Consider the following 25,056-nt stretch of genomic DNA (forward strand, 5'->3'; position numbering starts at 1 on the left):
AACATAGAAACATAGAAGATAGGAGCAGGAGTAGGCCATTCGGCCCCTCGAGCCTGCTCCGCCATTCAACGAGATCATGGCTGATCATCCAAACCCTAGCACCCGGTCCCTACACCGACAGCCATCCCACCCAAGCCCTATCCCCGTAACCCCACGTATTTAATCCCCCCTAACACTAAGGGTCAATTTTTTTATCATGGCCAATCAACCTAACCCGCACATCTTTGGACTGTGGGAGGAAACCGGAGCACCCGGAGGAAACCCACGCAAACACGGGGAGAATGTGCAAACTCCACACAGACAGTCACCCGAGGCCGGATTTGAACCCGGGTCCCTGGCGCTGTGAGGCGACAGTGCTAACCACTATGCCACCATCCCGCATTGAACTCATCAGTCACCTGAGAACTCATTTTTAGTGTGGAAGCAAGTCATCCTCGGTTCCGAGGGACTGCCTAAGAGAGAGAGAGTACTGAGGGAGTGCCACACTGTCGGAGGTGCCGATTTTCAGATGAGACGTTAAACCGAGGCCCCGTCTGCCCCCTCGGGTGGATGTAAAAGATCCCGTGGCCACTATATTTGAAGAAGAGCAGGGGAGTTATCCCCAGTGTCCTGGGGCCAGTATTTATACCTTAAGCAACATCACTAAAAACAGATGATCTGGTCATTATCACATTGCTCTTTGTGTAAATCATAGAAATGCAAGCTGAGCTCCCATGGCATTGCTCAGTGTGAATGTGAGGATCTGCTGTTTCAATAACAGGAGGAGTGTTATAACACACAATCAGTTGTTCTGCAGCTCAGGTGCAGCTGTGTTTAAACGGGACTGTCTCTTTAAGAACACAGAGTCAACATAAATAGGCTTTGAGGTCAGTTGGAGGTTATTTGGCCCCGATGTTAACTCCAGGCGGATTCCCCACTCGGGCCCGAGTTAAAATTACAGTCGGGTCTCAATGATGTCACCGGGCCACAACATGTGCATGTAAAGAAGGACCCCGTTGGCTCCGGGCGCGCGTCCTTTGCCGCCTACCTCAGGAGAGCGGGTTAAAATTGCAGACGTTGCGATCGTGGCGGCTTTCGGACAGGTACGAGCCCAGGGCGATTTTAACTGCCCGCCCGCCAGGTTTCTGCTGAGCGAGTCGGGTTAAAATCGCCCCCCATGTGCCGTCGCGTGAGAGAAATTTTGACGATTGGAAGATACTTGTAAATTTCTAGCTCCCAGTCAGAAGAAACCAGCATGATATGTCTGCTGTTTTACATATTTGAACCTTTGAGGTGCAGCATCTGAATTGTGATGACTGAATCCATATAAAATAATAGATAGATTGGATACTGACTTGGGAAAAAAAACATTGACTTCACATCCGGAGGGTGGGAGCAGGAAGTGAGATTAGTTTGGGATTGCACTGACATGATGGGCTGAATGGCCTCCTGTGTGTAAGTGTCAATGGTTTCATGGTTCTCTGCCATCTTGGGCCTCCTTCCTTCTGGCGGCATTGACAGGGAGAAGTATCGGGGGTCCTGGAGGGGGTCTACTTATTCTAACATGGGTTGCAACCAGGGAGGAGGCAACCTGGCATTGCCCGCCCAGGGGGAACAAGCTACTGGCTGGGCTTGTCACATGACAACAGCCAATGTACTCCAAAAAGTAATCTGCCGGGTGAGGCGTTTAGATGTTGCGATAAGGTATAGAATCGTACAGCACAGAAGGAGGCCATTCGGCCCAGCGAGCCTGTGCCGGCTCTTTGAAAGAACTCTCCAATTAATTCCTCTGCCCTGCTCTTTCCCCCGTAGCACTGCAAATTTTTCCCTTCAAGTATTTACATAGAAACATAGAAGATAGGAGCAGGAGTAGGCCATTTGGCCCCTTGAGCCTGCTCTGCCATTCAATGAGATCATGGCTGATCATCCAAACTCAGTACCCTGTCCCTGCCTTCTCCCCATATCCCTTGATCCCTTTAGCCTTAAGAAATATATCTAACTCCTTCTTGAATATATTTAATGAATTGGCCTCTACTACCTTGTGTGGTAGAGAATTCCACAGGTTCACCACTCTGGGTGAAGAAATTCCTCCTCATCTCAGTCCTAAATGGCTTACCCCTTATCTTTAGACTGTGACCCCTGGTTCTGGACTCCCCCGCCATCAGGAACATCCTTCCTGCATCTAGTCTGTCTAGTCCTGTTAGAATTTTATAAGTTTCAATGAGATCCCCTCTCATTCTTCTAAACTCCAGCGAGTATAAGCCCAATCGACCCAATCTCTCCTCATACGTCATTCCTGCCATCCCAGGTATCAGCCTGGTGAATCTTCACTGAACTCCTTCCATGGCAAGAACATCCTTCCTCAGATAAGGCGACCAAAACTGCACACAGTACTCAAGGTGTGGTCTCACCAAGGCCCTGTACAACTGCAGCAAGACATCCTTTTAATTTAACTTTTGAAAGTTACTGTTGAATCTGCTTCCACCGCTCTTTCAGGCAGCGCATTGCAGATCATCACCGCTCGCTGCACCTCTTTAAATGCAAATATTTGATTTGGCTCATTTATCTTTTTATTTTTAATTCCCTTTCCGCAGAATGCAAGCAATGCCCGCACGGGTTTCCCCGAGTCCCGGAGGGGTCACCCCCAGCTTGTGTAAATGCTGATGTCCGGTCGAGCTCGCTCAGTGAGGTGGAGGAGATGTACTTCAACAGGATGGCTGAGGGCAAGGCAAGTATCGCCTGAGTAATTCAACTGTTCAGTGACCCAAGTGGTTAGTAATTCTGAAAAAGTCTTCATGTACAAAAAAAAATGTTAGCCAAGGTTGTAACGGAAGACAGAACTTGCATTTATATAGCGCCTTTCATGACCACAGGTCTTCCCAAAGTGCTATACTTTTGAAGTGTAGTCACTGTTGTAATGTAGGAAACGCGGCAGCCAATTTGCGCATAGCAAGCTCCCACAAACAGCAATGTGATAATGACCAGATAATCTGTTATAGTGATGTTGGTTGTGGGATAAATATTGGCCCCGGGACACCAGGGATAACTCCCCTGCTCTTCTTCGAAATAGTGGCCTTGGGATCTTTTACGGCCGCCTGAGAGAGCAGACGGGGCCTCGGTTTAACGTCTCACCTGAAAGACGGCACCTCTGACAGTGCAGCACTCCCTCAGCGCTGCACTGGAGTGTCAGCCTAGATTTTTCTGCTCAAGTCTCTGGGGTGGGACTTGAAGCCACAACTTTCTGACTCAGAGGCGAGAGAGTGCGGCCCACTGAGCCAAGGCTGACACCTTTCATTTTATACAGTACCTGTGTAGCCGATCGCCCATGGCATTGCGCAGGGAAAATAAAGAACAAGTGTAGGCTTCAGGTGAAGTGTGGTTAGAGGGTGAAGGATAACTAGATCAGGATCTGCCAATGTCATTCAGTCCCTGCGTTAAAGTCATACGTTCTGTCCTTATTTTTGTTTTGATAATATTTGTAGTGAAATAGCAAAACCTAATGGCAAATTGGGAAGCAGAGAAGTAAAAAAAACTGCTCTGTGTTTAAGATGATTAAAGGAGTTGACAGGGTAGATAGAGAGAAACTATTTCCTTTTTTTTATTAATTCCTGGGATGTGGGCGTTGCTGGCAAGGCCAGCATTTATTGCCCATCCCTAATTGCCCTTGAGAAGGTGGTGGTGAGCCACCTTCTTGAACCGCTGCAGTCCGAGTGGTGAAGGTACTCCCACAGTGCTGTTAGGGAGGGAGTTCCAGGATTTTGACCCAGCGACGATGAAGGAACGGCCGATATATTTCCAAGTCAGGATGGTGTGTGAGACTTGGAGGGGAACTTGGAGGTGGTGATGTTCCCCCGCGCCTGCTGCCCTTGTCCTTCTAGGTGGAAGAGGTCGCGGGTTTGGGAGGTGCTGCCGAAGAAGCCTTGGCGAGTTGCTGCAGTGCATCTTGTAGATGGTACACACTGCAGCCACGGTGCGCCGGTGGTGGAGGGAGTGAATGTTTAAGGTGGTGGATGGGGTGCCGATCAAGCAGGCTGCTTTGTCCTGGATGGTGTCGAGCTCCTTGAGTGTTGTTGGAGCTGCACTCATCCAGGCAAGTGGAGAGTATTCCATCACACTCCTGACTTCTGCCTTGTAGATGTTGGAAAGACTTTGGGGAGTCAGGAGGTGAGACACTCGCCGCAGAATACCTAGCCTCTGACCTTCTCTTGTAGCCACATTATTTAAATGGCTGGTCCAGTTAAGTTTCTGGTCAATGGTGACCCCCCAGGATGTTGATGGTGGGGAATTCGGCGATGGTAATGCTGTTGAATGTCAAGGGGCGGTGGTTAGACTCTCTCTTGTTGAGATAGTCATCGCCTGGCACTTGTGTGGCGCGAATGTTACTTGCCACTTATCAGCCCAAGCCTGAATGTTGTCCAGGTCTTGTTGTATGCGGGCATGGACTGCTGCATTATCTGGGGAGTTCCGAATGAAACTGAACACTGTGCAGTCATCAGTAAACATCCCCACTTCTGACCTTATGATGGAGGGAAGGTCATTGATGAAGCAGCTGAAGATGGTTGGGCCTAGGACACTGCCCTGAAGAACTCCTGCATCGATGTCCTGGGGCTGTGATGATTGACCTTCAATCACCACAACCAACTTCCTTTGTGTTAGGTATGACTCCAGCCAATGGAGAGTTTTCCCCCTGATTCCCATTGACTTCAATTTTACTAGGGCTCCTTGATGCCACACTCGGTCAAATGCTGCCTTGATGTCAAGGGCAGTCACTCTCACCTCTGGTGAGGGGAGAGTCCAGAACAAGGAGGCATAACCTCAAAATTAAAGCTATGTCGTTCAGAAAGAAAGAAAAAAAAGGGAAGACTTTCACGACCACCGGACGTCCCAAAGCACTTTATAGCCAATGAAGTACTTTTGAAATGTAGTCACTGTGGTAATGTCGGAACAGTGACTACACTTCAAAAGTACTTCATTGGCTGTAAAGCGCTTTGGACATTCAGGGGTGATGTCAGAAAGCACGGCGGGTAAATGGAGATAAGATACAGATCAGCCATGATCCAAATGAATGGTGGGACAGGCTCGAGGGCCTGAATGGCCACCTCCTGTTCCTGTGACACAAGGGTCTTCCTATTTGTAAGGGGCTTGAGGAGAGGACTGGTCTGTGGCAAAACGCAGCTCCAGAGTACAGCTCAGTCTGAGGCTGCAGCACCTGGGCCGCTGTCCAAGGAACCATCCACGTTTCCATCTGGAGAAATGTTATGGAAAGGAAAAGACTGTGGGAGCTGCCAAAATACACGGTGTGTTCAGAAACATAGGCCCCAGCACTGCCCGGGATCTGGGCCAGACCAGGAACAGAACTGGAGAGATTATTTATTTTTTAGCGTTCAGATTTATTTAATTCTGCACAAAAAAGACACTTTTCAACAAGAGAAATGAAATGTATTTATGTATGTATTTTTTTAACGTAAATTTTTAAAAAAATGAAAAGAAGGTGTCCCTTTAGCCACGAGCAGTTTTCACCAACATTACAGTTTCCTGCATCCAACACTGAGATTCGACACAAGATTGATAACAAATGAAATACAGATGTTCTTTTTTTTCTGACACACTGTAAATGGTCCACATATGTTTTATACAAGTATTAGATTGTGCAGCGTTCTGAGACTGAGGTCAGTTGGGGGAGGGGTAAAGATGTTTGTCCGCTAGTTGAAATCACGAGGTCCTTCCATCCAACCGATGAAACGTTAAGCCTGCCTGTTCTGTTGGTTCAGGTGGCGGTTCAAACGCCCCATGGGACTATTCAATGAAGAGCAGAGACATATATATATTACCGTCAGTAATTTGATTTTATCACGCCCACTGTTTGCTCTCCCTAAACCCCCTCCGCCACGCCATCTTCCCCCACCCCCTTCAAAAATCACATCAAAGCCCAGCTCTTTGATTCCAGCGGAGGGGGTCTGTAAGATTCTAGGAGGGTCGGTAACCAGAGGACACAGATTTAAGATAATTGGCAAAAGAACCAAAAGGAGATGAGAATTTATTTTACGCAGCGAGTTGTTGTGATCTGGAACGCGCTGCCTGAAAGGGTGGTGGAAGCAGATTCAATAGTAACTTTCAAAAGGGAAGTGGATATATACCGAAAAAATTAAAAATAATTGCAGGGCTATGGGGCAAGAGCAGAAGCACGGATTCCAAAAGGGAAGGTCATGCTTGACCAATCTTATTAAAATCTTTGAAGAAGTAACAGGAAGGGTAGATAAGGGGTAATGTAGTAGACGTAATATATTTGGATTTCCAAAAATCCTTTTGATAAGCTACCACATACTAGACGCATGACTACGGCCAGAGCATGTGGAGTCAGGGGACAAGTAGCAGGATGGATGACAAGCTGGCAACAAAACACAAAACAGAGAGTAGGGGTTAAAGGTAGTTACACAGATTGGCAAAAGGTGGGAATTGGTGTTCCACAGGGATCGGTGCTGGGACCACTGTTCACCATTTACATAAACAATTTGGACTCGGGAATCAGAAGTACAATTTCAAAATTTGTGGATGACACCAAATTGGGGGTGTAGTTAATACAGAGGAGGACTGCGACAAAATACAGGAAGACATTAATAAACTATTAATAAATTAATAAATAGAGAAGTTATGCTGAACCTTTATAAAGCGCTGGTTAGGCCACAACTGGAGTATTGTGTCCAGTTCTGGTCGCCACACTTTAGGAAGGATGTGAAGGCCCTCGAGAGGGTGCAGAGGAGATTTACCAGAATGGTTCCGGGGATGGGGGATCTTAGCTACAAGGACAGGTTGGAGAAGTTGGATTTGTTTTCATTAGAGCAAAGGAGATCGAGGGGTGATTTGATGGAGGTGTACAAGATTATGACGGGTTTGGATAGGCTAGATGGGGAAAGGCTGTTCCCACTAGTTGATGGTACAAGGACTAGGGGACACAGATTTAAGGTTTTAGGCAAGAGATACAGGGGGGAATGTGAGGAAAAACTTTTTTACGAGGACCTGGAACTCGCTGCCGACGGAAGTGGTGGAAGCGGAGACACTCAATGTTTTCAAGGGGAGACTGGATAGGCACTTGAGGGAAATAAACTTGCAGGGCTACGGGGATAGAGCGGGGGAATGGGACTGACTGGATTGCTCCACAGAGAGCCGGCACGGACTCGATGGGCCGAATGGCCTCCTTCTGTGCCGTTATGACTCTATGGGGGAAAAATTCGGTTGCTTTGCGCCTAAGAGGGCATTAACGGGCGCAAGGCATCTAGCGCCCGGGTGCGGCGCCGCCAACGCCTCCCGCGAAATTCAGCGGCAGAGGTAACTGTTAGCGCCCCGCAGCACTGCGCCACCAGCGATGACGTCATCACCATGCGCAGTGCCCCGCTCACGCCCCGGCCGTGATCTTCGGTAGCGCCCTCTGACTTACCGCCGGACGCTATGTCCGACGGGGTCAGAGGGGCCTACCTGTGGCCGGGGCGGCGCTAATTAAAGGCGAGGTGCCGGGCAGCCATTTTTGTTGCTGGCTGCCTGCCAGCACCTGCCCCCATTGCCATCCCCGGCCTCCTGACCAGCCCCACTGCGGAGTGCCGGCTGCGACCCGTGAGCCCGGTACTTCTCTTGAGTGCCGGGCTCTTTTGCTGGCACTCGGATCCCTGGTGGCCCAGCTGGGCCCCGGGTCGCGCTGTGCTAGGCCCCTCCCCTTTAAGAAGGGGAGGAAGGCCTGCAGTTCCGTGGCGCGACGTGCCGCAGGGTGTGGCGCTGCAGCACGTAGTGCTGCGATATTCCCTCGCAGCGCCCCAAGAGGGAGGCGGGGCACTTCTAGCAGCACCCCGCTTCCCTCTTGGGGTGCTACCGATGAATTTCTGCCGCGGGGGCGCTAATTTTTTCGGGGTGCTAAAGGTAGCGCCCCAGTGAAGTTAGTGCCCCAAAGGGGGCGCGACTCAATTTTTCCCCCTGTGACTCTATGACTATGACTTTCAGAAGAGGCGTGTAATTGGCAAATGAACTTCAATATAGATAAGTGCGAGGTAATACATTTAGGTAGAAAGAATAAGGAGGCCACATATTCTTTGGAAAATAAGTTTCTAAATGGGGCAGAGGAACAGAGGTTATCTGGGGGTACAGATACACAAATCACTAAACGTAGCAACACAGGTTAATAAGGCCATAAAAATGCAAACAAAGCACTGGGGTTCATTTTTAGAGGGACAGTTTGGTGCTTTGGTAAGATTGCTCCTGTGCTGCCCTCTACTTGGTTTGGCAGAGTTGGCAGTGAATAGGTCTTCCTCAATATTGGAACGCATTCCCAGCAGGAAAGATGTGCTGCTAATTTCTTTTGGAAGCTGTTCATTATTTTCTCTTTTTCCCCTTTCTCTCGGCTTCCCTGCACCACGCACCTTTCCTGGCCAAGGTGGTGGACTTGCGGAAGGTGTGTACGAGTGGTCTTGGCTGGCTTGCTCTCTGTAAAAAGTGGCAGGTCTTTTTTTCCAGTGCTTCTGCGGTTCTGCTTGCCTGGGATTGGTAACTCACCTTGTGAAGATTCTCTCCCTCAGTACCCCACTGGAGTGTCAGCCTAGACGGTGTCAGCTGTGGTACAGTTGGTAAAAAGAAAGACTTGCATTTCTATAGCGCCTTTCACGAACACCGGACGTCTCAAAGCGCTTTACAGCCAATGAAGTACTTTTGAAGTGTAGTCACTGTTGTAATGTAGGAAACGCGGCAGCCAATTTGCGCACAGCAAGCTCCCACAAACAGCAATGTGATAACGACTAGATCATCTGTTTTAGTGATGTTGGTTGAGGGATAAATATTGGCCCCAGGACACCGGGGAGAACTCCCCCTGCTCTTCTTTGAAATAGTGCCATGGGATCTTTTACGTCCACCTGAGAGAGCAGACGAGGCCTCGGTTTAACGTCTCATCCGAAAGACGGCACCTCCGACAGTGCAGCACTCCCTCAGTACTGCACTGGAGCGTCAGCCTAGATTTTGGGCTCAAGTCCCTGGAGTGGGGCTTGAGCCCACAACCTCCTGACTCAGAGGCGAGGGTGTTACCCACTGAGCCACAGCTGACACAGTGACTACACTTCCAAAGTACTTCATTGGCTGTAAAGCGCTTCGGGGGGCGTCCTGAGGTGGTGAAAGGCGCTATAGAAATGCAAGTCTTTTTCTTCTAGATTACGTGCTCAAGTCCCGGAGTGGCTCTTGAACCCACAACGTTCTGACTCAGAGACGGGCCATTTGACAACTGTGTTGTATTTTCTTAAACAACTTCTAATTAGTTTCTTCCAATCATTCATCTGCAGGATGATGCCTTCCTGGATTATGATGACTCTGCGACGGATGCCACCACCAGCAGCACCGAGGATATTCCCTCCTTGGAATCATCGCTGCAGTGCTCAATGTCCTTTGGGGAGCTCAGGCGTTCTCCCTATCCAGTGGCTAGTAGCTCAGAAGATATCGCCAGAGCAGACACTATTTCAACGTGCCCAACACAACTCAGCAACGTTGGGAAAAGTAATGTTTTCCCAGAGCTCACGGCCTGCTGCCCTTTACAAGAAACTCTGGAAACCAGCAAGCCTTCCCCGGTACAAAGACCTGATGAATGCGACTTGACAGATGAAGCTGGGAAGGATCAAAGTAACAGTGCGTCTGATCTCGAGAATGCGATAGACAGCGAAGATCAAGATTCGTTTCCTTTGTTAATCAGGTCCATGTCCAGCTCGAGAAGGCATAGCTGGGAAGGACCTTTATCCCCTTCAGCACTTGGAGACACGAGAAGAAGGTAAATTCATGCAATAATAGACAACTAACTGTAATGATATAGTCAAGGGATTTCTAGATGTTCCCCTCACTTGGTGTTTTCTATGAAGCTCGAGATAGCAAGTTAGCGATGTTCTCCTAATGGTCAATATCTGACAATGCTGCAATTGGCCAACCTGTTGATCCAGTGTGCACTAGCTAGCAGTTTGTAAGATGGAGTTTGCAGGCACAGGTGTAGCTGCAAGCCTTAATAACGTTATTCCTTTTTCATTCAGTCTTGCATAAAAAAAAGCCCTTAAATTAGTTCAAATAGAGACTTTGCACGACAACTTGCATTTCTATAGCTCCAGTAACATAGGAAAGCATCTCAAGGTGCTTCACAGGAGTGTAATCAGACTTAATTCTACACTGAGCCAAAGAAAAGAAAGGACTTAAATTTCTACAGCACCTTTCACAACCTCAGGACGCCCCACAGCGCGTTACAACCAATGAAGTACTTTTGAAGTGTAGTCACTGTTGTAATGTAGGAAACATTACAGAAGGTCGTATTAGGACAGGTGACCAAAAGCTTGGTGAAAGACAATGGGGGAAAAATTGGGTTGATTTGCGCTACTCGTTACCGCCCCTGGGGGGGCGCTAACGGGGCATAAATCCCTTAGCGCCCGGACATGTGCCACTAACGCCTCCCGCGAAATTCTGCGGGAGGTTAGCGGCGGTGGTAGCTGGTAGCGCCCCGCGCCGCTGGCGATGTCATCGCCGCTTGCGCCCCGGCCGCAAACTTCCCTTGCGCCCCTGAGCTATCGCCGGACGATATGTCCGACAGGACCAGGGAGCAGTTTGGCAGCGGCAGCGGTGCTAGTTAAAGGGGCAGGTGTCGGGCGGCCATTTTTATTTTGGCCGACTGCCAGCACCTGCCCACCTTTAACATTTCTACGCGCGGTGTCGGCCGCGATCGCTCAGCCCGGCGCTCCTCTTGAGTGCCGGGCTGTTTTCACAGCGCCCCGCTCCCCGGTGGTCCAGCAGGGCCCCGGTGCGCGCAGCGCTAGGCCCCTCCCCTTTAATCAGGGGAGGAGGCCTGCAATGACGTGGTGCTACGTGCCGCCGTGCGTGGCGCTGTTGCACGTAGCGCTGCGCAATTCAGTAGTAGCGCCCCAAGCGGGAGGTGGAGCGCTTTCCCGTAACACCCTGCCTCCTGCTTGGGGCGCTACTACTGAATTTATGGCGGTGGGGGTGCTAACTTTATCGGGGTGCTAAAATTAGCTGTTATTGGCCCAAAATGGGTGCCACCCAATTTTTCCCTCATAGGTTTTAAGGAGAGCCTTAAAGGAGGAGAAAGAGGCGGAGAGGCATAGAAACATAGAAACATAGAAGATAGGAGCAGGAGTAGGCCATTCGGCCCCTCGAGCCTGCTCCGCCATTCAATGAGATCATGGCTGATCATCAAAATTCAGTACCCTGTCCCTGCCTTCTCACCATATCCCTTGATCCCTTTAGCCTTAAGGAGAGGTTTATGGACAAAATACCAGAGCTTAGGGCCGAGACAGCTGAAGGCATAGCCGCCAACGGTCTGGCGAAGGGATTGGGAGATGCACAAGAGGCCCAGAGAGCTGTGGAGGCTGGGTCTGTTATGAATCTTATGATCCATGAAGAAAGACTCATGAAATAACACTGGACGGCCAGCTGGTGGCGCTGTCCAAGGAGTAGAAATACTCGGGCGTGGGCCCAGCTTGCCCAGGACATTTTGTAAACAGGAACTAGTGAAAGACAACTAGACCTCCATGTTTTGAAACAAGTTGATTAAAGCCTTGCTTTACACTCAAACCAAGTGCGTAGTGAGTTTTATTACGTCACAGGGTTCTTGGAGGTTGTAGGGCTGGAGGAGGTAACAGAGGGATTTGAACTCAAGGATGAGAATTTTAAATTTGAGGCGTTGGTCGACTGGGAGCTAATGTCGGTCAGCGAGCACAAGGGTGACGGGTGAACAGGACTCGGGGCGAGTTAGGACACGGGGCAGCCGAGTTTTGGATGAGCTGAAGTTTATGGAGGGTGGGAGACGGGAAACTAGTCAGGAGAGCGTTGGACTAGTCTGGAGGTAACAAAAGCCTGGATGAGGGTTTCTGCAGCAGATGGGCTGAGGCGGGGGGGGGTGGAGGCGGGCGATGTTCCGGAGGTGGAAGTAAGCGGTCTTGGTGATGGAGAGGACATGGGGTTGGAAGCTCAGTTTAGGATCAGCCTGAGACAGAGCCCAGGGAGAGGAAGGGAATTGGTGGTGAGGGAACGGAGTTTGTGTCGGGGACCGAGGACAATGGCTTTGGTCTTCCCAATATTTAGTTAGAGAAATTTTTGGCTCATCCAGGACTGGATGTCAGACAAGCCACGTAACAAATCAGAGTTGGTGGAGGGGCCAAGAGAAGTGATGGTGAGGTAGAGCTGGGTGTCGTCAGCATATATGTGGAACCTGACGTTATGGGCAGGATTTTCATTGGGCCGTGGAGTCGGGATTGGAGGCGTGCGGGGGTTAAAATCCTGAAATCAGGGGTCCCGACCCCATCCCGCCCCCAACTCGCCTCCATGCCAGTTTCAAAGGAGGTGGGTACCCGCCTACCCGAGGCGGGAAGGGGATTAGTGCCAATTAACAGGTAGTTAACAGGCAGTTTTTAGCCTAATCCCTATTTTTAATGCTGAAGTGTGGGATTCCCGACGGCTCCAAACCACGCCAAGTTTGCGAGGCGGGCCGTCGGGTTGAAGGACTTGGAGGGGTCGAGATGTCCGGTGTTCAGGTGAGTGATGGGTGCATGAGTGCAAAGGTAAGTGTGTTTGGTGTGTCTAAAGTGTTTAAAGAAGTTTAAATTACCTTTTCTTACCTTTTCAGCCTTCCTTCCTTTAGGTCTCGGGAGTCCCTCATCTCACCGGCACAGAAAGCAGAATGGCTGCGAACTGTCAAAAGTGACAGCCTTCAGCTTTCTGTGCAGGAGAGATTTCTAACTGAGTCTGTGGAGAAGGACTCAGGTTAGAAGTAAGACTGTCAGTGTTTGACAGCTTCAAACAGCAGTGAAACGCTGATATTTCATCTGTCAAAACCTCTTGACAGATGAAATTTCAGTCTGTGACGTCACCTGTTGCCGGGTGGCCCTTAATTGGCTTGCTGAGCCCGCTGGGCAGGCTCAACAAGGTCAATCAAGTTAAAATCGCGTAGATTGGCCGCATCTCGATGGAGGCGGGACTACAACCCCGAAAGTTGTAGTCCCGCCTCCTACCCGACTCCTGAATGAAAATCCAGCCCTGTGTCTTCAGATGATGTCAGCAAGGGGCAGCATAGAGATGAGAAATAAGAGGGGGCCAAGGATAGATCCTTGATGGATTTCAGAGGTAACAGTGTGAGGATGGGAAGAAAAGCTATTGCAGAAGATTCTCTGGCTTCGACTGGATAGGTAAGAGTGGAAACAAGGGAGGGCAGTCCCACCCGGCTGGACGATGGAGGAGAGACATTAGAGGAAGATGGTGTGAATGACTGTGTCAAAGGCTGCGGACAGGTCGAGAGGATGAGGAGGGATAATGCAGCACGGTCACAGTCACAGAGGATGTCGTTTGTGACTTTGATTTGGGCCGTTTCAATGCCGTGGAAACCTGATTGGAGAGGTTCAAACATGGAGCGGCCTAACAGATGGGCATAGGTTTGGGGGAGCGACAGCTTGTTCAAGGACCTTGGAGAGGAGAGCGAGGTTGGAGATGGGGCGGTAGTATGAAGGAATAAAGGGGTCAAGGGTGTTTTTTTTGAGGAGTGGGGTGATGACGGCAGATTTGAAAGAGAGACAAACAGTACCTGAGGAGAGGGAGGCATTTACATTCTTAGCTGGTATGGGTACCAGCAAGGCAAGTTGGGTGGTCAGCACTTTAGTGGGATGTGTGTGTGTAAGTGTGTGTGTGTGTGTCAGTGTGTGTGTCAGTGTGTGTGCGTGTGTGTCAGTGTGTGTGTCAGTGTGTGTGTCAGTGTGTGTGTGTCAGTGTGTGTGTCAGTGTGTGTCAGTGTGTGTGTCAGTGTGTGTGTCAGTGTGTGTGCGTGTGTGTGTGTGTCAGTGTGTGTGTGTCAGTGTGTGTGTCAGTGTGTGTGTCAGTGTGTGTGTCAGTGTGTGTGTCAGTGTGTGTCAGTGTGTGTGTGTCAGTGTGTGTGTGTCAGTGTGTGTGTCAGTGTGTGTGTCAGTGTGTGTCAGTGTGTGTGTCAGTGTGTGTGTGTCAGTGTGTGTGTCAGTGTGTGTGTCAGTGCGTGTGTCAGTGTGCGTGTGTGCGTGTGTCAGTGTGTGTGTCAGTGTGCGTGTCAGTGTGTGTGTGTCAGTGTGTGTGTCAGTGCGTGTGTCAGTGTGCGTGTGTGTGTGTGTCAGTGTGTGTCAGTGTGCGTGTGTGTCAGTGTGTGTGTGTCAGTGTGTGTGTGTGTGTGTGTCAGTGTGTGTGTCAGTGTGTGTGTGTCAGTGTGCGTGTGTGTGTGTGTCAGTGTGTGTGTGTGTGCGTGTGTGTGTCAGTGTGTGTGTGTCAGTGTGTGTCAGTGTGTGTGTGTCAGTGTGTGTCAGTGTGTGTGTGTCAGTGTGTGTGTCAGTGTGTGTGTGTCAGTGTGTGTGTCAGTGTGTGTCAGTGTGTGTGTGTCAGTGTGTGTGTCAGTGTGTGTGTGTCAGTGTGTGTGTCAGTGTGTGTCAGTGTGTGTGTCAGTGTGCGTGTGTGTGTGTGTCAGTATGTGTGTGTGTGTCAGTGTGTGTGTGTCAGTGTGTGTGTCAGTGTGTGTGTCAGTGTGCGTGTGTGTGTGTGTCAGTGTGTGTGTGTCAGTGTGTGTGTCAGTGCGTGTGTCAGTGTGCGTGTGTGTGTGTGTCAGTGTGTGTCAGTGTGCGTGTGTGTCAGTGTGTGTGTGTCAGTGTGTGTGTGTGTGTGTGTCAGTGTGTGTGTCAGTGTGTGTGTGTCAGTGTGCGTGTGTGTGTGTGTCAGTGTGTGTGTGTGCGTGTGTGTGTCAGTGTGTGTGTGTCAGTGTGTGTCAGTGTGTGTGTGTCAGTGTGTGTGTCAGTGTGTGTCAGTGTGTGTGTGTCAGTGTGTGTGTCAGTGTGTGTCAGTGTGTGTGTGTCAGTGTGTGTGTCAGTGTGTGTCAGTGTGTGTGTGTCAGTGTGTGTGTCAGTGTGTGTGTGTCAGTGTGTGTGTCAGTGTGTGTCAGTGTGTGTGTCAGTGTGTGTGTCAGTGTGTGTGTGTGTGTCAGTGTGTGTCAGTGTGTGTGTGTCAGTGTGTGTGTCAGTGTGTGTGTCAGTGTGCGTGTGTGTGTGTCAGTGTGTGTGTGTGTCAGTGTGTGTCAGTGTGTGTGTGTCAGTGTGTGTGTCAGTGTGCGTGTGTGCGTGTGTCAGTGTGTGTGTCAGTGTGCGTGTCAGTGTGTGTGTGTCAGTGTGTGTGTCAGTGCGTGTGTCAGTGCGTGTGTCAGTGTGTGTGTCAGTGCGTGTGTCAGTGTGCGTGTGTGTGTGTGTGTCAGTGTGTGTCAGTGTGTGTCAGTGTGTGTGTGTCAGTGTGTGTGTGTCAGTGTGCGTGTGTGTGTCAGTGTGTGTGTGTCAGTGTGTGTGTGTCAGTGTGCGTGTGTGTGTGTGTCAGTGTGTGTGTGTGTGCGTGTGTGTCAGTGTGTGTGTCAGTGTGTGTGTGTCAGTGTGTGTGTCAGTGTGTGTGTGTCAGTGTGTGTGTCAGTGTGTGCGTGTCAGTGTGTGTGTCAGTGTGTGTCAGTGTGTGTGTGTCAGTGTGTGTGTGTCAGTGTGCGTGTGTGTGTCAGTGTGTGTGTGTCAGTGTGTGTGTGTCAGTGTGTGTCAGTGTGTGTGTGTCAGTGTGTGTGTGTCAGTGTGCGTGTGTGTGTCAGTGTGTGTGTGTCAGTGTGTGTGTGTCAGTGTGTGTGTGTCAGTGTGCGTGTGTGTGTCAGTGTGTGTGTGTCAGTGTGTGTGTCAGTGTGCGTGTGTGTGTGTGTCAGTGTGTGTGTGTGCGTGTGTGTGTCAGTGTGTGTGTGTCAGTGTGTGTGTGTCAGAGTGTGTGTCAGTGTGTGTGTCAGTGTGTGTGTCAGTGTGTGTGTGTCAGTGTGTGTGTCAGTGTGTGTGTCAGTGTGTGCGTGTCAGTGTGTGTGTCAGTGTGTGTGTGTCAGAGTGTGTGTCAGTGTGTGTGTCAGTGTGTGTGTGTCAGTGTGTGTGTCAGTGTGTGTGTGTCAGTGTGTGTGTCAGTGTGTGTCAGTGTGTGCGTGTCAGTGTGTGTGTCAGTGTGTGTGTGTGTCAGTGTGTGTGTGTGTCAGTGTGCATGTGGGGGTGATCCACAAAGGTCCACACCGCCATCTCTTGCCACAATTTATTGCCAGTTGTTCACAGTAATTATTTTTTTGCTGCCTCTTCGAATTTGGGTTGTTTGGATATGGCTACTCCTTGGATTTAGGACTTACCCACCAACGAGGGAAAAGCGCTGAGATCAGGCATTCGAAAAAGGGCAAACCCGCCAAACTTTAAAAAAAACACGGACTAACCCCACGGTGTGCGAACGCAGCTTTCAAGGTGGGGTCCTCAAGCCACATGTCGGGGAGCAACCAACCCATGCCGTCGAGACCAGAGGAAACCGTTCATACCACCCAGTATTAGCACGGGGAGGGGACATGCTGTTACTGTTCCCGCTGCCCCCAAATCTGCAGCTGTGTTATTGAGAGGGGATGTGGAGCAAGAAGCTGTTTGGGAATGTGAGGCCCTGAACCAACAGTTAGTGATTAATACTGGAGTGCCACTCCCCCTGCCATCTGCTGAATATCTCTTCACCCTCGACTGGGAATTTCCATCTCGTGGACCCCCTCTTTTCCCCATTATTTATTCTGTCTTTAACAGCAGGAGTGCTGTTTCTTTGGTGGGGGGGCGGGGTTGGGTGGTCCCTGTGCAGAGGCTGGGTTTGGGGCACTACATTTCATGAGACAGTAATAGTCCCACCTTCCACCCTCCATAAACGTGAGCTCATCCAAAACTCGGCTGCCCCCCCGTGTCCTAACTCGCACCGAGCTCCGTTCTCCCATCATCCCTGTGCTCGCTGACCTACACTGGCTCCCGGACCAGCAACGCCTCGATTTTAAAATTCTCATCCTTGTGTTCAAATCACTCCACAGCCCTCACCCCTCCCTATCTCTGTAACCTCCTCCAACCCTGCAACCCTCCGAGATTTCTGCACTTTTCCAATTCTGGCCTCTTGTGCATCCCCGAGTTTAATCGCTCCACCATTGGTGGCCGTGCCTTCAGCTGCCTGGGCCCCAAGCTCTGGAATTCCCTCCCTAAACCTCTCCGCCTCTCTCTCCTCCTTTAAGACGCTCCTTAAAACCGACCTCTCTGACCAAGCTTTTGGTCACCTGTCCTAATATCCCCTTATGTGGCTCGGTGTCAGATCCTGTTTGAGAATCGCTCCTGTGAAGCGCCCTGGGAGGTTTTACTATGTTACAGGTGTTATATCTGTCTTTCAGATGAGACGTTAAACCGAGGTCCCGTCTGCTCTCTCAGGTGGACGTAAAGGATCCCATGGCACTATTTTGAAGAAGAGCAGGGGAGTTCTCCCTGGTGTCCTGGCCAATATTTGTCCCTCAATCAACATCACTAAAAAAAAACCTAGATTATCTGGGTCATTACCACATTGCTGCTTTGTGGGATCTTGCTGTGTGCCAATTGGCTGCCGCGTTTCCTACATTACAACAGTGACTACACTTCAGATAGTACTTCATTGGCTGTAAAGCACTTTGGGGCGTCCTGAGGTTGTGAAAGGCGCTATAGAAATACAAGTCTTTCATCATTCTTATATAAATGCAAGTTGTTGTTGTTGCTGTACGTACTACCTACTTAATTCCGTTTCAGGTGCTCACACGTACAATCGTGAGAAGGCCTGTTTATTCTATTCATTCTGGGGATGTGTGTAGTTCTGGTCACCACACTATAGGAAGGATGTGATTGCATTGGAGAGGGTGCAGAGGAGATTCACCAGGATGTTACCTGGGCTGGAGCGCTTCAGCTATGAAGAGAGACTGGACAGGCTGGGGTTGTTTTCCTTAGAGCAGAGAAGGCTGAGGGGGGACCTGATTGAGGTGTACAAAATTATGAGGGGCATAGATAGGGTAGATAGAAAGGAACTTTTCCCCTTTAGTAGAGGGGTCAATAACCAGGGGGCATAGTTTCAAGGTAAGGGGCAGGAGGTTTAGAAGGGATTTGAGGAAAAACTTTTTCACCCAGAGGGTGGTTGGAATCTAGAACTCTCTGCCTGAAAGGGTGGTAGAGGCAGGAACCCTCACAACATTTAAGAAGCATTTAGATGAGCACTTGAAACGCCATAGCATACAAGGCTACGGACCAAGTGCTGGAAAATGGGATTAGAAACATAGAAACATAGAAGCTAGGAGCAGGAGTAGGCCATTCGGCCCCTCGAGCCTGTTCCGCCATTTAATGCGATCATGGCTGATCATCCAAATTCAGTACCCTGTCCCTGCTTTCTCCCCATATCCCTTGATCCCTTTAGCCTTAAGAAATATATCTAACTCCTTCTTGAATATATTTAATGAATTGGCCTCAACTGCCTTCTGTGGTAGAGAATTCCACAGGTTCACCACTCTCTGGGTGAAGAAATTCCTCCTCCTCTCAGTCCTAAATGGCTTACCCCTTATCCTTAGACTGTGACACCTGGTTCTGGACTCCCCCGCCATCGGGAACATCCTTCCTGCATCTAGTCTGTCTAGTCCTGTTAGAATTTTATAAGTTTCAATGAGATCCCCTCTCATTCTTCTAAACTCTAGCGAATACAAGCCCAATCGACCCAATCTCTCATTAGAATAGATAGGGCTTGATGGCCGGCGCAGACACGATGGGCTGAAGGGCCTCTTTCTGTGCTGTATAACTCTATAACTCTATGATGTGGGCGTCGCTGGCAAGGCCGGCATTTATTGCCCATTCCTTGAGAAGGTGGTGGCGGGATTTGCAGTCTGCAATATAAAGAAGGGTAGATCAGGGCCCCGCTGTTCCCATCGCCTAGGTGTCCTTTCCCTGGGACAGCTCGGAGCCTTGTGCAATCGCCTGGTTTTACAGCGCCCTAAGGCCGCCCCTGTCTAACAGTCCGCCTAATGTCACGGGCTTGAAGAGTTTTCAATTGATTGTTTTGCTTAAGAGCGAGCGTCCCATCTGGCTAATAGTAACTGGTGTGCGCGTGTAGGCATCTAAAGCTGAGCCTGCCGTTCGATGCTGTCAGCGTGTAACTGACCGAGTGATGCGCCTGGCATCGACTGCCAGGGATCACTTCCCTGTTCCACAAGTTGAGCCATGGAGGGAAAAATGACTTTGTTGTAACATTAACCATCGGGAAACTGTAAGCAAAGGGGAGAAGTACATCGTACGGTGCCAAGTCCTAAAGAGTGGAGGCCAAAAAATGTACAAGGACAAAAATTAATACGGGTGGATGAAGCCAAAAGAGAGAGTGAGCGATGCAGGGGGAAAAAAAGCGTTTCGGAGAGATTTTCATCTTTGCATTCACCGAGAGCAAACCAGGAAATTACAGGCCCCAACCTCTGTCTGGTTTTCTGTGCAATGTTTTCATATTTTCCCAAATTGTGAAATTTCCCCTTTTTATTACTGACCGATTTAAAAAAAAATCAGGAAGAAAGACTTGTATTTCTATAGCGCCTTTCACGACCACCGGGCGTTCCAAAGCGATTTACAGCCAATGAAGTACTTTTTGAAGTGTAGTCACTGTTGTAATGTAGGAAACGCGGCAGCCAATTTGCGCACAGCAAGCTCCCACAAACAGCAATGTGATAATGACCAGATAATCTGTTTTTGTGATGTTGATTGAGGGATAAATATTGACCCAGGACACCGGGAATAATTCCCCTGCTCTTCTTTGAAATAGTGCCCGTGGGATCTTTTACATCCACCTGAGAGGGTAGATGGGGTCTCAGTTTAACATTTCATCTGACAGACAGCACCTCTGACAGTGCAGCACTCCCTCAGCACTGCACTGGAGTGTCAGCCTAGTTTTTTTGTGCTCAAGTCTCTGGAGTGGGACTTGAACCCACAACTTTCTGATTCAGAGGCGAGGGTGCTGCCCACTGAGCTACAGCTGACACAAGCAAAAAAAAAATCAGTGTTTATTTTCAGTTTGGTTAAAAAATACTATTGGTTTGGAAGGTGTGAGGTTCGGGCTCCCGTCTGGGCCTAGTTGGCCGATCACAGCCTGAGCTTCAGTTGCAGCAACTCAGCGCCTCTGGGGTAGGGATGGAGGGAAGGGGTGGGGGTGTGTGGTGTAATTGGGGGGTGGGAGGGGGAAGGAAGCATCCCTCCTGAAATTCCTGCTGGAGGGTGGGCACGTGTGGACGTCGAGCAAGGGGAGGATTGAGATACCCACCCGGTGATGCCCCTGCAGTGGAATAGCAGCACAGGTTTTTAAAATAGCCACTTGGATGAGATACTGAAAACTGATGCACAACCTCATTGGCAGTCAGTGCCTTCAAGAGAGGAGGGAGAAAATTGGAAAGGGGGTGGGGGTTGGGGTAAAGTTTTATTCATTCATTCATTCAACTGTTTTGTATTAAGAAATTGGCTGTGTTATTTCTGACTCAATATTCATGACACAGGAACACAGCCATAGTAATGAGCATTCAGTCCAGCCTGTCCTGAATCCCCGGGGTTGAGATGCCAGCTGCACTATCTGAAACAGGAATTTTCCATAACGTAGTCATGCGAGGTCCAGCCCAGCACTGCAGAGTAACAGCCCACGCCAGCAGTTCATGGGTGAGCCCCTTTCAACAGAGAGGGCTGTGTTAGTGAGTATTTGCCTTTCGGAGTGTGGTGCAGTGGTGCTCCAACGCACACAGCCGCGGCTCCGTGGGTGGCACTCTCACCTCTGAGTCAGAAGGTTATGGGTTCAAGCCCCATCCCAGAGACTTGAGCAGATATGCCAGGCTGACACTCACAGTGGGTACTGCTGAGGGGTGGCTCTGTCTGCCCTCTTGGGTGGATGTAAAAGAACCCATGGCACTATTTTGAAGAAGAGCAAGTGAGTTAAGAAACAGGAGCAGGAGTCGACCAATCGGCCCCTCGACCCTGCTCCGCTATTCAATAAGATCATGGCTGATCCAATCTTGACCTCAATACCACTTTCTCGCTCTCTCCCCATACCCCTCGACTCCCTTGTAGTTCAAATGTCTGTCAATCTCCGCCTTGAATATATTCAATGACTCTGCCTCCACAGCTCTCTGGGGTAGAGAATTCTAAGGGGGAAAATTTCAGTTACTTTGTGCCTCCCATTAGCACCTTAAGAGGGTGCTAATGGTGTGCAAAGCAACTAGCGCCCGGGCGCGGTGCCGCCGACACCGCCCGCGAAATTCAGTAGGAGGTTAACGGCGGTGGTAAGCGTTAGCGCCCCACAGCGCTGCGCCACCGCCGATGACATCATCGGCGTGCACAGCGCCCCAGCCGCAATCTTCGGTAGCGCCCCATGACTTACGTCTGGCGGGGTCAGGGGGCCTACCTATGGCCGGGGCGACGCTATTTAAAGGCGAAGTGCCGGGCAGCCATTTTTGTTGCTGGCCGCCTGCCAGCACCTGCCCTCCACTCCCGTCCCCGGCCTCCTGAGCAACCACCCCTCCCCCGCGGAGTGCCGGTTGCACTCCGTGAGCCCGGCACTTCTCTTGAGTGCCGGGGTCTTTTGCCGGCACTCCCGATCCTCGGGGGCCCAGTTGGGTCCCGGGTTGCGCTGTGCAAGGCCCCTCCCCTTTAAGAAGGGGAGGAAGGCCTGCAATACCATGCCGCGATATTCCTTTGCATCGCCCCAAGAGGGAGGCGGGGCGCTTCCAGTAATGCCCTGTTTCCCTCTTGGGGCGCTACCACTCAATTTTGGCCGTGGGGATGCTAATTTGTTCGGGGTGTTAAAAGTAGCGCCTCAGCGAAGTTAGCGCCCCAAAGCGGGTGCAACTCAATCTTTCCCCCCAAAGATTCACAACCCTCTGAGAGAAGAAATTCCTCCTCATCTCCGTCTTAAATGGGCGACCCCTGAAACTATGCCTCCTAGTTCTAGATACCCCCACTAGGGGAAACATCCTGTCAGCATCCACCTTGTCAATTCCCCTCAGAATCAATAAGATCACCTCTCATTCTTCTAAACTCTAATGAGTATAGGCCCAACCTGCTCAACCTTTCATCATACGTCAACCCCTTCATCCCAGGAATCAACCTAGTGAACCTTCTCTGCATTGCCTCCAATGCAAGTATATCCTTCCTTAAATAAGGAGACCAAAACTGTACATAGTACTCTAGGTGTGGTCTCACCATTTTGTAATCTCACTTCATTTAAATAATAATTTGCTTTTTCATTCTTCCTTCCAAAGTGGATAACCTCACATTTTCCCACATTATACTCCATCTGCCAAATCTTTGCCCACTCACTGAACCTGTCTATATCCCTTTGCAGACTCTCGTGTCCTCCTCACAACTTGCTAACCCACCTCTTTGTATCGTCGGCAAACTTGGCTACAGTACACTCGGTCCCTTCATCCAAGTCATTAACATAGATTGCAAATAGTTGAGGCCCCAGCACTGATCCCTGTGGCACCCCACCAGTTACTGATTGCCAACCGGAAAATGACCCATTTATCCCGACTCTCTGTTTTCTGTTAGTTAGCCAATCCCCTATCCATGCCAAAATATTATCCCCAACCCCGTGCGCTCTTATCTTGTGCAGTAACCTTTTATGTGGCACCTTATCGAATGCCTTCTGGAAATCCAAATACACCACATCTACTGGTTCCCCTTTATCCACCCTGTTTGCTACATCCTCAAAGAGCGCTAGCAAATTTGTCAAACACGATTTCCCTTTCATTAAACCATGTTGACTCTGCTTGATTGTCTTATGATTTTCTAACTGTCCTGCTATTACCTCCTTAACAATGGATTCCAGCATTTTACCAATGACAGGCCTAACTGGCCTATAGTTTCCTGCTTTCTGTCTCCCTCCTTTCTTGAATAGTAGCGTTACATTTACGGTTTTCCAATCCGCTGGGACCTCTCCAGAATCCAGGGAATTTTGGTAGATTACAACCAACGCATCCACTGTCTCTGCAGCTGCTTCTTTTAAGACCCTAGGATGCAGGCCATCAGGTCCAGGGGACTTGTTGGCCTTTAGCCCCATTAGTTTGCCTAGTACTTTTTCTCCAGTGATAGAGATTGTTTTAAGTTCCTCCCTCCCTATAGCCCCTTGATTATCTACTATTATTGGGATGTTTTTAGTGTCTTCTACCATGAAGACTGATCCAAAATAATTGTTTAGAGTCTCTACTATTTCTCTATTTCCCATTATTAATTCCCCAGTCTCATCCTCTAAGGGACCAATGTTTACTTTAGCTACTCTCTTCCTTTTTATATACCCGTAGAAGCTCTTACTGTCTGTTTTTATGTTATTTACTAGTTTACTCATATACTCTATCTTCTCCCTCTTTATAATTTTTTTAGTCATCCTTTGCTGGTTTCTAAAAATTTCCCAATCCTCTGGCCTACCACTAATGTTCACAACATTGTATGCCTTTTCTTTCAATTTGATACCATCCTTAACTTCCTTAGTTAGCCACGGATGGTGCATCCTTCTCATAGAACCTTTCTTTCTCACTGGAATATACCTTTGCTGAGATTTATGAAATATCTCCTTAAATGTCTGCCACTGCTGATCTACCATCTTACCCTTTAATCTATTTTCCCAGTCCCTTGTAATTGCCTTTATTTAAGTTTAGGACACTAGTTTCAGACCCAAGTTTCTCACCCTCAAACTGAATTTGAAATTCTACCATGCTATGATCACTCTTTCCTAGGGGATCCTTTACTATGAGATCATTAATTAATCCTGTCTCATTACACATTACCAGACCTAAAATAGCCTGCTCCCTGGTTGGTTCCTCAACGTATTGCTCTAAGAAACCATCCTGAATACACTCTATGAACTTGCCCTCAAGGCTACCTTTGCCAATTTGATTTGTCCAATCTATATGATGACTAAAATCGCCCATGATTATTGCAGTACCTTTCTAACAAGCCCCCATTATTTCTTGATTTATACTCTGTTCTACAGTATGGCTACTGTTAGGAGGCCTATAGACTACTCCCACCAGTGACTTCTTACCCTTACTATTTCTTATCTCCACCCAAACTGATTCTACATCTTGAGTTTCTGAGCCAATATCATTCCTCACCACTGCAGTGATCTCATCCTTTATTAACAGAGCTACCCCACCTCCTTTTCCTTTCTGCCTATCCTTCCGAAATGTCAAATACCCCTGAATATTCAGTTCCCAGCCTTGGTCACCTTGCAACCACGTCTCTGTAATGGCTATCAGATCATACCCATTTATTTCTATTTGTGTCGTCAACTCATCTATCTTGTTACGAATGCTGCGTGCATTCAGATAAAGAGCCTTTAATTTTAAGTTCTCCTGATGAAGAGCAGGGGAGTTCTCCCCGATGTCCTGGGGCCAATATTTATCCCCCAACCAACATTGACAAAAAAATGGATGACCTGGTCAATACCACATTGGTGTTTGTGCATGCTTGCTGCGTGCAAATTGGCTGCCGCGTTTCCTACACTACAGCAGTGATTATACTTGAAAAAGCCATTCATTGGCTGTAAAGCGCTTTAGGATGTCCTGAAGTCATGAAAGGCACCATAGAAATGCCAAGTATTTCTTTATTTAATATATACAATGTTCACTATACTGTACAAAAGCGATGTCAATGACACGACCTCGGTCTGGAGAATCTATGATCTGGCCTGCGAAGCTCCCACTAATTCCGAGCGTGAAGCCAACTTCAGCAGTGTGGACTTTAAGGGGAAGAAATTCGGCATGTTAGCGCCCCCAGTTAGTGCCTGGCGGGCGCTAACGGGGCACTCAGGCAGTAGCGCGTGGTGGGGAAAATCCCTCGCCGCGCGGCAAATTTGTCAGCTCCGTAGCGCCAGCGATAACAGTTAGTGCGTCGATACTTTTCGCCACGCAGATCGTGACGTCAGTGAGTGTGCAACGCTCGTTGGGCGCCCGATCGGCAAACTTCAGTAGCACCCCCCCCCGCCTTACCGCCTCGCGCCGACAGCGCCAGGGAGCAAGATTGATTAGCGCTTGGCGCTATACTTCCAACTTCTCAAAAGTTAGCACCCCAAACGGGGCGATACCGAATTTCTAGCCTTTTAACTATTTAAACTTCCCAGGAAAAGGATCGGTGAAGGTTAACCTATCAAAGTGAAAGCCTTTATCAGTTCTCCAGGCCCAGGAATTTTACG

General features: G+C 49.3%; 1 protein-coding gene across 1 annotated transcript in view; it reads left to right on the plus strand.

The window, feature by feature from the left end:
- LOC147108035 (uncharacterized) overlaps nt 1-25,056 on the plus strand; it is an 82,607-nt gene that overhangs the window by 9,590 nt on the left and 47,961 nt on the right. Inside the window, exons 2-3 of the mRNA XM_086005983.1 lie at nt 2,574-2,707; nt 9,291-9,769. Coding sequence (XP_085862109.1) covers nt 2,574-2,707; nt 9,291-9,769 — 613 coding nt within the window. The remainder of the gene's footprint in view (nt 1-2,573; nt 2,708-9,290; nt 9,770-25,056) is intronic.

This window comes from Somniosus microcephalus, chromosome 13, assembly GCF_052327205.1.
Source record: "Somniosus microcephalus isolate GS21.2 chromosome 13, FLI_Smic_1.0, whole genome shotgun sequence".
NCBI lineage: Eukaryota > Metazoa > Chordata > Chondrichthyes > Squaliformes > Somniosidae > Somniosus > Somniosus microcephalus.